This window comes from Doryrhamphus excisus, linkage group LG1, assembly GCF_037039965.1.
Source record: "Doryrhamphus excisus strain RoL-2023G ecotype Guam linkage group LG1, RoL_Dexc_Guam_v1.1, whole genome shotgun sequence".
In the NCBI taxonomy this organism is placed as follows: Eukaryota; Metazoa; Chordata; class Actinopteri; order Syngnathiformes; family Syngnathidae; genus Doryrhamphus; species Doryrhamphus excisus.
The window spans coordinates 8980146-8994367 of record NC_136357.1 but is presented as its reverse complement, the minus strand read 5'-3'; the positions used below and the strand labels follow the sequence as shown (position 1 = coordinate 8994367).

The 14222-nt window shown below is 40.4% G+C and overlaps 1 protein-coding gene across 4 annotated transcripts in view; it reads left to right on the top strand.

The window, feature by feature from the left end:
- The window catches only part of scaper (S-phase cyclin A-associated protein in the ER), a 50646-nt gene that overhangs the window by 13240 nt on the left and 23184 nt on the right, over positions 1-14222 (top strand). For 3 of the 4 annotated variants that reach the window (XM_078789555.1, XM_058074776.2, XM_078789553.1), the window contains exons 9-22: positions 34-384; positions 1047-1214; positions 1298-1364; positions 1426-1543; positions 1853-1964; positions 2318-2458; positions 2615-2770; positions 2852-2994; positions 4374-4455; positions 4543-4695; positions 5950-6057; positions 9742-9878; positions 11783-11842; positions 12601-12727. In XM_078789555.1, coding sequence (XP_078645681.1) covers positions 34-384; positions 1047-1214; positions 1298-1364; positions 1426-1543; positions 1853-1964; positions 2318-2458; positions 2615-2770; positions 2852-2994; positions 4374-4455; positions 4543-4695; positions 5950-6057; positions 9742-9878; positions 11783-11842; positions 12601-12727 — 1923 coding nt within the window. The remainder of the gene's footprint in view (positions 1-33; positions 385-1046; positions 1215-1297; positions 1365-1425; positions 1544-1852; positions 1965-2317; positions 2459-2614; positions 2771-2851; positions 2995-4373; positions 4456-4542; positions 4696-5949; positions 6058-9741; positions 9879-11782; positions 11843-12600; positions 12728-14222) is intronic. The other variant, XM_058074778.2, reaches the window with a different exon arrangement.

The following is a 14222-nucleotide window of genomic DNA, read 5'->3' as shown; positions in this document are numbered from 1 at the left end:
TTTGTGTGTGTGTGTGTGTCATTGTTGCTGCAGCACCCAGCAGAGAATGCACAAGAGTTGGGGCATTGTGTCAACGCACCCTGCGATAAGACGCTCCCCCCTATAGCAGATCTCATCCCTTCCCAAGCCCCAGAGCCCACCCTATGCTCAGCCTCAGTCCCACCAGCAGACACGACCTTATCAGTTCCACTTCCTGCTCTGGCCCGCTCTGCATCCCCAGATCAACCTGAGGCGGATGGGCTTGGCGGACCTTCTGTCGTTGGGGACTGTGTGGCTGAGGGGGGCTCTTCACAGGGCATGGACACATATGCTCTACAACATGCTGAGACTCCCATGGCAGCGGTGAAACTGGAGAGTGTTCTGGACCCCACAGAGCTTTCTACTGTGAGTGCTGAGAGATGGAGGAGAAGAGGGAGGGGTGGACTTGTGTTGGTACGAGGGGGTGAGTCAGGAAGGTCCCAAGGGGCTTTACCGCCTAAACAAAGTCATTCAAAAGAAACCCCCTGACCAACTGTAGGCAAGACTGAAAAGCTACGTATACTGTTGTTTTAGCACAATTCACTGTGAAGAATAGCTGTGAGTAGATGACGTTTGTATTGCAGTAAGTGCTCTCCTGTTACCTGGAAAAAAGACTCAACCGAATGTCCGATGTTACTTAACACTATCAAGCCACAATGATTCATATACTCGATCAAGGTGAACTACCCTTTTTCAATAGATTTTTTCCTCTGTAAGGCCACATTCAATTTTGCATAATGTTCAGATAATTCTATGTTATTGTCAAATTAAGGAAATTATAAAAATGCAACCTAGTTGCCTCCTTCCGCCATCTCTTTATCCTCACAGTAAATGTGTCCTGCATGACTGTGGAATGCTTCCTTACTTGTGATCCTTGCGACAGTCATGTGATGCAAGTGTGATGTTGATGATCTGGTGTTCCTTTTGATATTTAAATCACTCACAACAAATTATTGCAGAGCAACTGGCTAGAGTTATTTAACATTGTATATGATGTGTGTGAGGTGACACTTTTGTCTTCTGTCCAGCCCCAGTCCATGGCGGAGGTCCTGGCCAAGAAAGAGGAGTTGGCTGACCGACTGGAGAAGGCCAATGAGGAAGCGATCGCTAGTGCCATTGCAGAGGAAGAGCAGCTGACCAGGGAGATTCAAGCAGAGAACAATGATCTGGAGACAGACAATGAAAATGACTTCCCGGTTAGAGAAATTTCACTCCTTTTTAATTAGACTTTTTTTTTTTTTTTTTTTTACACTTTCGTTTACCTGCATAAATCTTACAGGCTAGCATGGCCAATGGAGGGTGTGGACCCAATATGGAGTGGAGTGAGATGCTAGCAGATTATGATGGTATGATCTTCCACTTGCAAATTTCAAAGGAATGTTTCAGAAATACTTTTTCATTTTGTAGCTCGGGAGACATGGCGTCAGAGCACCTCGTGGGGTGACATGGTGGAGGAAGAACCTTCTCGACCTCCTGGACACGGGATCCACATGCATGAAAAATTGTCCTCACCATCACGTAAAAGGTAGTTAATTTTTGTTTTTTATTTGATGTCATTGTTTCAACTTTATCATGACTTAACAGCCCTGTTGTGACTCGAAACTCGTACTCATTTGCAGGCAATTGACCTTATTTTAACAAGTGTTTAACCCAGCTGAGAGCCAGAGAGTCAAAGGCCAACTTTTTGTGTCTGACCCTCTTGTTAGCTGTTACTCTACCACCCAAAATGCCTCAACAGACCAGAGATTCTAATCCTGGAAGCCCTAAGCTATGTTAAGGAGACCTCACAAGCATACTTAAAAAGATGAATGATTCATGATCATACTTGTGACAGGACCATTGCGGAATCGAAGAAAAAACATGAGGAGAAACAGCTGAAGGCACAGCAACTGCGGGACAAACTGAGGGAGGAAAAGACACTCAAACTGCAGAAGCTTTTGGAAAGGGTGAGTAAAAACATGTTGAGCGGATGGAAACCCCCGGCCCCCTCCCCTAAAGGGACTCGATGCCAGCATATCCCAGACTGGTTCCCAGTAAGAAGTTCTGTCAGCACATTGCCCGATAGGATCACCAAAGTTTATAATCTTCTGGCTGCATGTAGACCACTTGATGAACTGTGGTCAAAGTCAACACCTTTTTAAAGTTTTTCTATTCACAACGTCTGGGCCAGGGGACCATAAACCACACACCTACTTGAAATGGTGTACAGTATTTTGGCATTCATGCATACATGTACAAACTGTAGAGAAGAGACATTGAACTATGTTATTTTTTCCCACTGCCTCCTCACTTTCTGCAGGAAAAAGAGGTGAGGAAATGGAAGGAGGAGTTGTTGGAGCAACGGAGGAAGATGATGGAGGAAAAGCTGTTGCATGCAGAGTTTAAGAGAGAGCTGCAGCTCCAGGCCATTGTGAAGAAGGCTCAAGAGGAGGAGGCCAAGGTAAGTGTCTAAGGAGTGAGGGCATTTTGAAAAGTGTCTTATGCTTAGTCTAATGCTAATACTGTCATAATATGTATGTATTCATGACAGAGAGGCACACCCCCACATCTCTCTGATGATGTAATCGTGTATTTATACATCTCTTTGTCCACCCAGGTCAATGAAATAGCATTCATCAATACCCTAGAAGCCCAGAACAAGAGACATGATGCCTTAGCTAAGTTAAATGAATATGAGCAACGGCTCAACGAGCTCCAGGAGGAGAGGCAGAGGAGACAGGAGGAGAAGCAGGCCAGAGATGAGGCAGTGCAGGTGCAACCAAACACCTATATAATTTGTCTATTTGTCCTGTGTTTAATACAAGTCATCATACTTATGTTTCCAATTCGGCAGGAACGCAAGCGTGCACTTGAAGCAGAGCGGCAAGCACGCGTGGAGGAGTTGTTGATGCGGCGCAAGGAGCAGGAGGCTCGAATTGAACAGCAGCGGCAAGAAAAAGAGAAAGCAAGAGAGGATGCCGCACGAGAGAGAGCCAGGTATGTAATTCCATTTGGGTTTTGTGTATACAATCGTTCCTTGCTTATTGAGATTAATTAGTTTCAGCCCCAAGCACAAGCCACATCTTTGGCTTCTGAGACAATTTTTTTTTTGTAGTCTATCCGATTCGATCCGGTACCGATGTTGCGTTTCCTTCTTCATGCGGGCGGCGAGAGTGTAGTGACAACCAGCTTTGCGGCTCATTCTCGTACCCAGCATGTTGGTGTGTAGCCCTTTGCTACAAACGTGATACAGAAACCTGATCGGCCAGATCTCATGGTGGAAGGCGATATTATCCAATCTTCAAAAATACACCTTCAGGGTTTTGACATCCCTAATAAGTCGGGTTTGTAAATCTTTGTGGTAAACAATTTGATAAGCGTCAAATATTATGTGATTTCTCTGAAATCAAGTCCAGTCTCGTACTGGTGGATTGTAGATCTGTATTCATTTTGTCCTTTAAATTTTATGTTGTTCCTGTCCTGTCACACAATACATAAGATCATTTATATCGCTATGATGTACCTGTAACAATTCCGATCACAGCGACAGTACATACTTTGGTCTTGTTGTGAGAAGCTCAATTTACCAATCAAAATACAATTTTCTTTGTCCATTTCAGCTCAATATTTGTTCCTGTTTGTGGCTCCACAGTCACCGCTGCTTCCTTAAACTACAGTGTGGGCCTAAGGTCAAACAGGACATGCGCACGTTAATTGTTTGTCAAATAAATACTGATGTTAAAGGAAACGTCTGTTAGAGTGTTATTCACACATTAACTTTGATAGCCATACTAAAAAAAAATTTGACAACATTATTAAAGCCCTGTAAACCTGAAAAAACACCACAGAAGTTACCTTTCTGCTCATAGTAAATATGATAAGCAATAAAAGGACATTAGTATCTTGACATCAGGCTACCAGCCATCCTCACTATGACATTTGTCACTTAATTGATATATTCATGCCAGTCTGACATAAATCTTGGCATACATAGACATATACTCCAACACTACTGCTGGCTTTGTAAACACTACTGCTCACATTGTAATGTTTATGCGCAGGCGATAGAATCTCTGAAGATTTTTTGGCATGAAGTTGTATGACATTCCCATCAACAATGTAGTCCATTAACAGCGACTTACCCCTCACTTGGTCTCTTTAGTCCAGTTCTTGTCGGATTTCAGTGGAGAGCAACGTAGTTCTGCTTAGTTGCTGGTAAAGTAAAGAGTTTGGCTTCTCAAAACAAAATGTGTTCAAAAAAATAATACATTTGCATCACAAAAATGCCCCCTTATAATGACAAGCGATTTTCAAACTGCATCTTAGCAAGGGACAACTGTTACCACTTTAACGCATTTTCAATGTTCTGCCTGAAGAGACCGAGAGGAACGACTGGCTGCTCTCAGTGCAGCTCAACAGGAGGCCATGGAAGAGCTGCAGAAGAAAATTCAAATGAAGGTAAGATTACAAAAATCTAACGACACACACAACATACAACCCCCTGTTTACCCTCTGACTCCTCGCTTTTTCTTTGCTTTTCCACAGCATGATGAGAGTAGCCGCAGGCATATGGAGCAAATCGAGCAGAGGAAGGAGAAGGCGGCTGAGCTCAGCAGTGGTCGGCATGCAAACACAGACTACGCCCCCAAGCTGACGCCGTACGAACGCAAAAAACAGTGCTCACTCTGTAGCGTGATGGTATGTGCATCTTCCTTAACAGGCCATTCAGCTTTATTACAATATAGGACCCTCAGACCATTCAGCGTCTATATAGAAAACCTGTTTCCAACCTTCTACATTTGGCTTTTAACATTATTAGAGCGAGACATGAAATAACACTCCTGTAATCACCTTTACACTTGCAATAGCCGACGATATAGCTGATATCCAGTCAGCGATTCCAGAGTTACAGCCCTAATCCACGTTTGTCACTTGATTGGTATACAGGGCACCCAGTCTGACATGCTTCTGGCAGACATACACGTACATTTGTAAAATAATCGACACTGCTGCAGTGCTGTTGGCTTCGTTTAAATCACAATGCGCAACTCTTAATGTGGGATCTCTGCAGTGACATAAGAGACAGCTGTTGCTTAAAGTATAGCAAACTACACAGCTAATTAGTTAGCCTCCAATGTATTTGTTATAAACTTAAGAAAAGGTTTGAAACTGAGTGAAAAAGAAAGTCAGAACTAATAAGGCAAAAACTTAGCACTTCCACACGGAATTGGAGGACAAACACCCCCCCCCCCCCCCCCCCCTCATGTCATGTCGGACTCTGCGTGCAAGTTAAGGTAATCTAAGATAAGGTAATTTTTCATAAATGTAAAATGAAGTGACCAGAATACCACATGACTCGTATTTCAATATTTTTCTTACTAACAATAGGCCATAGTCTACCACGAAACAGTGATCATGTGTTCATTATGTTTGACAAACCGCTATGGGGAGCGATGTTTGTTGTAGCGAGAGATGACTGTACTTGTGTTGGAACATTTTAGCCCAAGTTTCATACAGTCACATATTATCTATGAAGACCTGGCTAACATGGCAACAATCGTGGGGCAACTTGACACGTGAAACCATCACCAACTAAATAGGCTGAATGGTGAGTGAATTTTGTTGAACTGATGAATAACCTTGGGGATCAAGGGATCATGAATTATTAGCGATTGTCTGCCATATTTGTTTTATGTACATTTAATCAAATGTTGCAATAATAATTAAAATTCCTTCAATAAATATCAAGGTATATAACATGTGGACCAAACCTATTTAGTTTGCTTTTTCCTCAGATGTTCAGCAGTGGCAGGTCGTGTCCTATTGGCAAAAAAAAAAACCTAGTGGTATATAATTTCACCAGCATCCCATGGGGCTATGATGACCCTTTCCTGCCTCAGTCTCCATTGTGTCCTCGGCAGTGACCTCTGACCACTGTGTTTATGTTTGCAGATCACCTCGGAGGTGCACCTGTTCAGCCATACCAAGGGCAAGAGGCACCAACAGGCCGTGCGAGACAGCAGCAGCATCCAGGGACGGGAGCTCTCAGACGAGGAAGTGGTGCGTATCACCTCACTGCCGACACACACTTATTCTCTATATAATACCTCCCAGTTCCCGCTTGTGTTGTGTAAGAGGACAAGGACAGCCGACGACTGTCTTTTATGGTGCGATTATTGTTTATGCATCCACCTCATGCATCACCATGGCTCTGCTGCTGGCTTTGTGCAATTGCAAATGGCCCTTGAAGTGTACACAGTCAGGGTCCAGTGCCTCAGTGGAAGGCTGACATCACCTCGTTGTCACACTGCTTTTTCTTTTTTTTCCCCTAGCTATTGAGTGCTTTCCATGGGAAGGCGGTTTGTTAATGCAAGGTAACCTCTCAGGCTGCAATATGAGATTGGCTTTTCAGCAGTGCTCATTGTGAGGCTGACAACTGTTGGTGCTATACGCAGCACCTTTGGCCCCAGTAGCTCTTTCATTCAAAGCTTTTCTCCACCCCTCTCTTCAGAGAAGAATTGATACACCCTCCATCCTTCCTCTCGACTATTTTCTTTCTGAACGCCAGTCAGTTTGTTCTATTTGACAGCACAATAAACAAGGCAATGGAGAATTAGAATCAGGTTGATTGCCAATCATAGAATTTCACTCAGAATGAGAGGTAGGTTACAACATTAATTAAATGAGTTTAATGATAAAACCAATACAAATCAAATCAAGATACATTTAATAAAAAATGAAATGTAAAAAATCCCAACATGCAATAAAGCACAGAAATATAAACAACCATACATCATCCCTAAGCTCTCATCATTAAAAACATTACACCATGCGATATTAAGTAATAGATAAAAACATATAAAGTATTACAATATATGCATGTATTTATATATTAAGTAACTTTACTTTTCAATATTGTTTGAGAAAGCACTTCAGGAATAATTTAGTGTCTTTATAGAATTATAAACCACTAATACGAACTCATTCATTTGAAAGTATACAGTATTTTCCATCCAAGTCTAAGACTTGTCGTCTTCATCTTTATCTTACTCAAATTCAAGCTCTTGAGATCTAAATAGTGCTACTGTCTTTTCGTTTTAAGGTGAACTACCCTGGGCGCTGCGTCTGAATTGCTACAGTGTCAGTCTGGAATAAATGACATTTGTCCTGAGTATCTTGGGACATTGTTTAGAGTGCTTTTCCGTTGTCTCTGCCCGTTATTTATTTAAAAAATTTTTTTGGCCTGCGATTTTTCATTCATTCCACTGCCAACTATTTTCTCCACTGCGACTCCATAACTCTTCCGATAGTGAAGGATTCTTAATTGAAATGAAGATGGTTGGCTCAACTTCGCAGGGGTCACCATGTAGTTTTCAGTGTAGACCAGCTGCAAAGGCATTGCACCTTTTATATTTTGTCATTTTCAGAGAGACTGTTGAAATAAAATGAGAATACAATGATTATCAACAGGGCAGGATGGAAGAGAGGGCATTAGATTGTACTAAATCATTTTAATCACCACCTGGCTTGGTTTAATGTGATACCAGTAATATCCAAGACACATGGCTTTTGTCAGAGACACCATATTAATTGATCACCTTTACACACAGAATCTCAGAAACATACTGGTGGCGGTTGGCAAGCTTGGCCAGCAGAGGGATTGCGAGGCTGTAAAGGGGCGTCGGCAAAGAACTGACCTCCCAGAGGAGTCCTGAAGGTCTAGTTGACGCTCTTTCGATGGCCCCTGAATTGAGAACCTTGCTGAAATATCCAGCGCGCCAGCTGAAGCCCCCGTCTCGCTCCCCTTACTGTTTTGAAATGTGACACTCAACACCTTTCCAGCAATTATGTTGCTCTTATAAAGATACAAAAAAATGTTTCAGTTAAGCACGGGTGTCAGATTTGTGGTGTATGGCACTTCCATGCTGAAATGTCATTCAAAGCTTGTAGTTTGATACAAAAAAATTCCATGTGAACCACTGAAGCGACGGTAATCCCATCCATTGTCGTATCACTTATCATCTAGTTGCCGACATGAAATTTAGCTGTTTACTCAACGCCAAATGGAAAGCCAACCGCTCGGGCTTTTTGTGCGCGACAATAGGGTGAACATATCCCATATAATGTGTATTTGTGTGGGCTGCCTTTTAGATCTGTGATAGCTCTGTCTGTGTCAGAGAAAGGGAGTGATGTTTAGAGGCGCTCATGTTACTCCCACCAGAGGCAATCTGTGGTATTGTGCTGGACCGCAGGCCTGGGGCCAGTGTATTTGCTGCTTTGTGACAATGGTTCAGTGGTAGACACCTGTCTGTCACCATGTTTGACTGTCTCAAGCATTCAAAGAGCCAATGAGTTCATCTTAGCCCTTTCTGTAACAAATTGATCCATATTTGCTCACGTGTCTACATCTGCCTCTCAGCATTTTTGCCGCATGTGATGTTGTAATATTTCAGTTTTTATATTTTCCAGTATACATTTTGTGCTAAAGATATTTTGCATTATTTAAACAGTTCTTTTTGGTGAGTGTGCTAGATAGCCTCTCGGAGATGACGGAGCTGCCTCCAACATGAAGGGACATCAATGCTTATAAGCCTAATTGTAGTAGTATGAATGAAATTGTTTAAAAATGTAAAAAGGTATGCATTTGCAAAGGCTTAACACTTGTTAGTAGGGAAGCACATTGGCATTTTCAAATCAAAAGAAAATTAGCTCGACCGTCTGGGTCAAAATCTGATGGATATTGGCTGCCATTGTGTATTTTAACTCAGGATGGGCATAGTAATAATGGTTATCAATTCCACACAAAAGAACCAAATTAGTTTTATGTTTTCGAGGCAATCTGACAAATTGGATGCATTACTTGCCTGCGAACAGTTTCGTTAAAGGGGACCCATTATGCTTTTCCCACTTTTCTGACCTGTAAATGTAGTTAGAATGTAGTATTCTTGTGTTAAACGATGCCAAAGTTTCAGATAATGAGATTTGCACATTTGGAAGTGATCCCTAAAAGAAGTTTGGGATGGCTCAATGCGGTTTGAAAAAAAAAAAAAAACAAAACATTAAAACAGACCGTTTTTGCAGGAACCACAAAATCCAAAGAAATAAAGTTCAATAGGTGCAGATTCTGGAAGAACTTGAACGCTTTCTGTGCTGGTTGTTGTGTAGGTCCTCTATAGGAGTCCACAACTCAATACAAAGAGACAAAAAATTAGCATAATTGGTACTCTTTAAACATTTCATTGTTCTGCTTTTTGTTGCAAGTATTTTTTTCTTTCATATATAATCTATATTTAGTGCAGATTATATATTCATGATCATTTTCACACCTGTAACTCAGTAACACCTGTACGTCCTCTATTCAGCCAACAGGTGCAGCAACACCTGTGACCAAAGGCTATGACATCCCACACACAAGTTTAGCTTGACTTCTTAATGCAAGCCTTTTTATCTGTGAGGTCATCCTATCCTTTGGTGTGATGAATGACAGGATAATTGGCTAATTAGTTTCCTGCGCATACATTGTGTCATTCAAATTATATTACCAACATTCCACTGTCTCCTAGCAGAAATATGAAAATGATCTTGACATTTGCAAGCCACAAAGTAATCCCTCGGGCCCTAAAGCATGTCCATAGGTGGGAACGGCTTCAAAAGACAATTCATTTTTTAGTAGATGGTTGTAGAGTTGTTTATAATAATCAAATATAGCATACTATGACTACGTACTATTTGTGTCTTCTTTAGGAGCACCTTTCCTTGAAGAAATACATCGTGGACATCATGACAGATGGTTCAGTTTCCTCTGAGAGTGTTAAGGATGGGGAAGAGAGGCAAAAAGCCCGCAAGAAGGCCAAGAAGCTCCGCGCCAGAATGAACTCTCGGTCAGTATCTCTTTTTTACTCTCAGTACAGTTACAAACAATCTCATCAATGTTCACGTATAAGTGAAGGCCCTGTTTGCATGCACTATTTCCAAATTAATTATTACACCATACACTGTGTGGCAGGGCTGGTCCTGCATCTGGATGCAGGACTTGTATGTATAAATTGTTTTTATTTAACATTTTAAAAAACAGCAGAACAACCTGCTTACACTACAAAACTCTTAACTCTACCAAGTTATGCTTGAAATGTAAGCTGTTTTTCCTTCCTTTTGCATTGGGAAATGATTTTCTACTAATTACTAAAGAATGCAAAAGAGTAGAAACAGTTTTTTTCTGAAGAAAGATGAGAGTGTAATATTTCTTTTGGAAGGTTTATATAGCCATAGCAATGTGTGCCTCGAAAAATCAGAGAAAATAGGGATTGAAGTTTGGAAAATGGCTGGGACTGAATTAGTTTATATTAAAAAAAGTAGCCTGTATTTTTCGGAGGTGTATAGCATGCATTTGTATGTATTTTTGTGGACATTTATTGTTTTACTGAAAGTATTTTACAAACAATTGTTTTTTTTATGATTTTAAATTATTTTAATAGAACATTAAAACGGCAGCCTGGTGAAATAGGAATTTTAAATGGGATTTTTTATTTTTATTTGAAAGTGCAGTTTTCCTTTTTAAAAACGTATTTCAACCAAATTCATGCAATAATTGCTTTTTAAGTGCATGTCAACATATCGCCATCTGTACAAATGACAAAAGTACTCCAGGATTTTTGATCGAGATAGAGGCTTGGTGGAGGACGGTGGAGACGCTCCTATGTGCATCCTGACTGTCCACATGGTAACATTAATGACTTTAATTTATGGCCACTTCCAATGATTGCACAGCAGACCTGCAAATCGGTCTCTCGGGTTCAGCCCTCCACCTGTAAAAAGATCTCGTCCAAATCGCTGCTGTGCAATTCTCTGCACCTATCTTTTTCTGTGATGCATATTAAAGTATGTATCAGTCCTTCCTTTTTTATTTTTTTATTGTAATTTTTTTGAAGCTATTGTAAGTTAATCTCAACCCCTTATGTATTAATAAACGAATAGGAACACCCCCAAACTGCGGTCATATAAACCTGTCAAGGGTTGTTTTCCATTATCCTGGGTTTATCTCATTACTCTCAATAAATAAGGCACTTTCTGAATGTTACAGAAATTTAGTACAACCCACGAGAATATGCAGCAAGTTGAGTTATCATTCTTGATAACAGGATTTAAAAAAAAAATTTTTTTTTTAAATGCCCTTTAGACCAATTGAACATAAGTCAAGTTGACTGTTGTATATTCCAAATAAATAGCCAACTTTTCAGTGAGACGGCCTGTCATCTTCCAGAAAGAGTGTGGAAAAAATCATTGTGGAAAAAAGCCAACTGTATGGTTCATAGGTCAATAGTTTTTCATCATGTCCTATCAAAGTGTGATACAATCACACATACATAGTTTGTTTTAGAGAGTTTGGCATATTCTACAGAGACATTGCAACCCTAATGGCCGTGACCTTCCAGGAGGTCACACTTTTGAGACATTGTTAGTAATGCTTGTAACCTACTTTACGTGCTTATTAAAATACAAAATTAGAGCCATTTCGCAGTGTTGTGATACAGAGATGGTGTAAACGTGAGGATTTAATCTTGATTTCATTCAGTGCCAGCAAAATGCTCCTTCCCTTTTGAGCCGCAGTGGTGTCTGATTATTTTAGGCTGAGCTCCTCAGCTGACAGGCCAAATAAACAGACTCCGCTTGAACTTTTTCTTTCCCTTCACACTTTCATCTGATGTGTGCTTTACTGGAAGGCTGGAAGGCCAAACATTTTCCCCCCCAAGACTCAAAAGACTTTTCTCTACTTCTACCCCTGCAGAGCAAAGCAATACGAGACATCATTTCAGACGCAGGTTCCTGACTCCCCGTACAAGGCGAAGTAAGTGCTTTTCTCTTTTTTTTTTCCCTCCCCTGTTCAGTATATTTTTTTACCCCCATATGAGGAAACCAAAGAAATCTCTGCCTGTGATTATTTTCAGAATTTAATTCAGATTTGTATCATTCAGTCTAAGAGTGCACATATCAGATCACCATAAGGGAAGGTTATCATCTTTTCAAAAAATTAATTAAACAAATAATTTTGGAACGTTTGTCAGTTTGAAGTTCTTTTCAGTGTATATATGAAATCAAAATTAGATATTTTATGTTACTTATTTTGACAATACATCAAAATGTTAAAAATTTAAATTATTATGTTTAAGATCAAGATAAATATTACTGTCCCACAAGTGGAGAATTCTATTGCTATGCATTCAATGATAACAGTAAAAATTGGGTTTTAAAATAGCTGTACACACAGCAATGCAGTAAATGTCCCTGGTACCTTTTATGTTCTATAACACTGAGCCCCCTTTTAATGAATAGTCCAAAAAAAAAAAAATGTAGAAATGTTATAAATACTAGGAAAATGACAAATCTAAGAAGAAAGGAGAGGAGTTAGTTTACAAACAATCTTGCAGTGTGTATGTTGACAAAAATGAGATGTTTGACATAATGAGATGAAATAAATAAGTAATAAATAATTCTAACATTCCCTTTGTTTGTCATAATTTCTGTCAACCTCTTTGGCGAATCTAGGTAAAATTAATAAATCCTCTTATTATTCACATTGAAGTTGTATTGTCCTTTTATATTTAGGTTGCAGCGCCTCGTGAAGGACCTTTTGAAGCAGTTGCAGGGCCAAGACAATGGGCAGTGGGCCAACAACAAAGTGTCCAGTCTGGACCGAACTTTAGGAGAGATATCACGCATCCTGGAGAAGCAGGTAGACCAAGCAATGTGATTGGATTATATAAATTAGCTTTTCAATTGCACATATACTATACATAAAATGTAATTCAGGGTTTTCTATGTTGCCTTTACTGCCTCCCTCCTGGCCTTAGTGGCCGCCGCGCTCTTTTAGCTTGGCTTTCGGCTGAACCGTCTGCAGCCGAATGCAGGTCAGGCCAGACGCTGGCCATGTCTCCTCGGCCATTAGTTGTGTTTGGCTTCGTCTCCCTCTGTCTCACCCTCCTAAGTATCACTTACTCTAAAGCCACTTGCTTTTGGTTATTGGCTAATGAAGACCATGTTAACCATGTTTTGATTGTGCACCTGGTACCAATAGAGGGGCTTCCTGGCACGAGAGCGAGCACTGTCTTTATGTCTTGCTTGGCTTGTACCACTCCAACGCTGCTCGTTTGGTCAGTAGATTTAAAAAAAAAAATTTATTGTGTTTCTGCAAAACATTGAATGAATAGTTGTTCTTATTGAATGCCAAATGCATAATAGACCACCGCAATGTGTCCCATGGCACATTTTTGTATTTTCAATTCAATTGCAAAGTAATCTTGTGTATTTTCACCAAGCGTTCCCATGATAATGATTCTGTTATTCTGTAAATAATGTTACATACCATTTTAGTGTGTAATTTATCGTGTAATTTGCTAATTAATTGAATGAAGAAACATGGTAAAATTTAAAATAACACCTGTAAACAAACTTTGATTCCTCCTGCCACATTTTTTAAAATACTGTTTCATTGTGCAAGTCATTCATTAATTTATTAATGTATTTATTTAACACATTTATTTTGTGTAAATAAGCGGTTGTCTGTGTAGCATCATAGTGTGTGCATACAGGGATCGGGTTGAAATTACAAGCTCATCGATGTCTGGAGTTGCTATTAACCTTTTCCCACCGCAGTCAGTGGTATACCAGAGTTCTTTAAACACGGTTAGTCTTGCAAAACCCGCACTACCACATTTCTAATACCAATGTTGTAGAAAATCTATGTTACCGCTCTTGGAGTTCATACAGCCAAACACAGCCCAATCCCCAGCATGAAGGGCCAAAATGCCAAATTTTCTTGGACATATTGGCCTCCCACCATGTACACACTGTGTTGTCTTAGCCATGTTTGCTGGATGTTGGATGGTTGTGTACCAAGAAGACATCCTCTACGGTGAGCTTACTTCTACGAAAAAGATCTCCTGGCCAACCTAATCTGAGGTACAAGGATGTCTCTAAGTGTATTCTGAAGGCCAACAAGAGCTCTGAGTACAAAGCTTTACAAATTAGGCTTTATAGCCACAGCCGATCCTGTGCTAGCCATTCAGCACCATGGCCCAAAAATTGACCAATCCCTACAAACGTTTACCTGTGTCAGTGGATTATATCAGTGGGATACGATAAGCATTAGTAAACTCAACATTTTAGGTGTTTATAATTTACAGGTAGGGGCTGCATGGTAGTGGGGTGGTTAATGCAGGCCACATAGC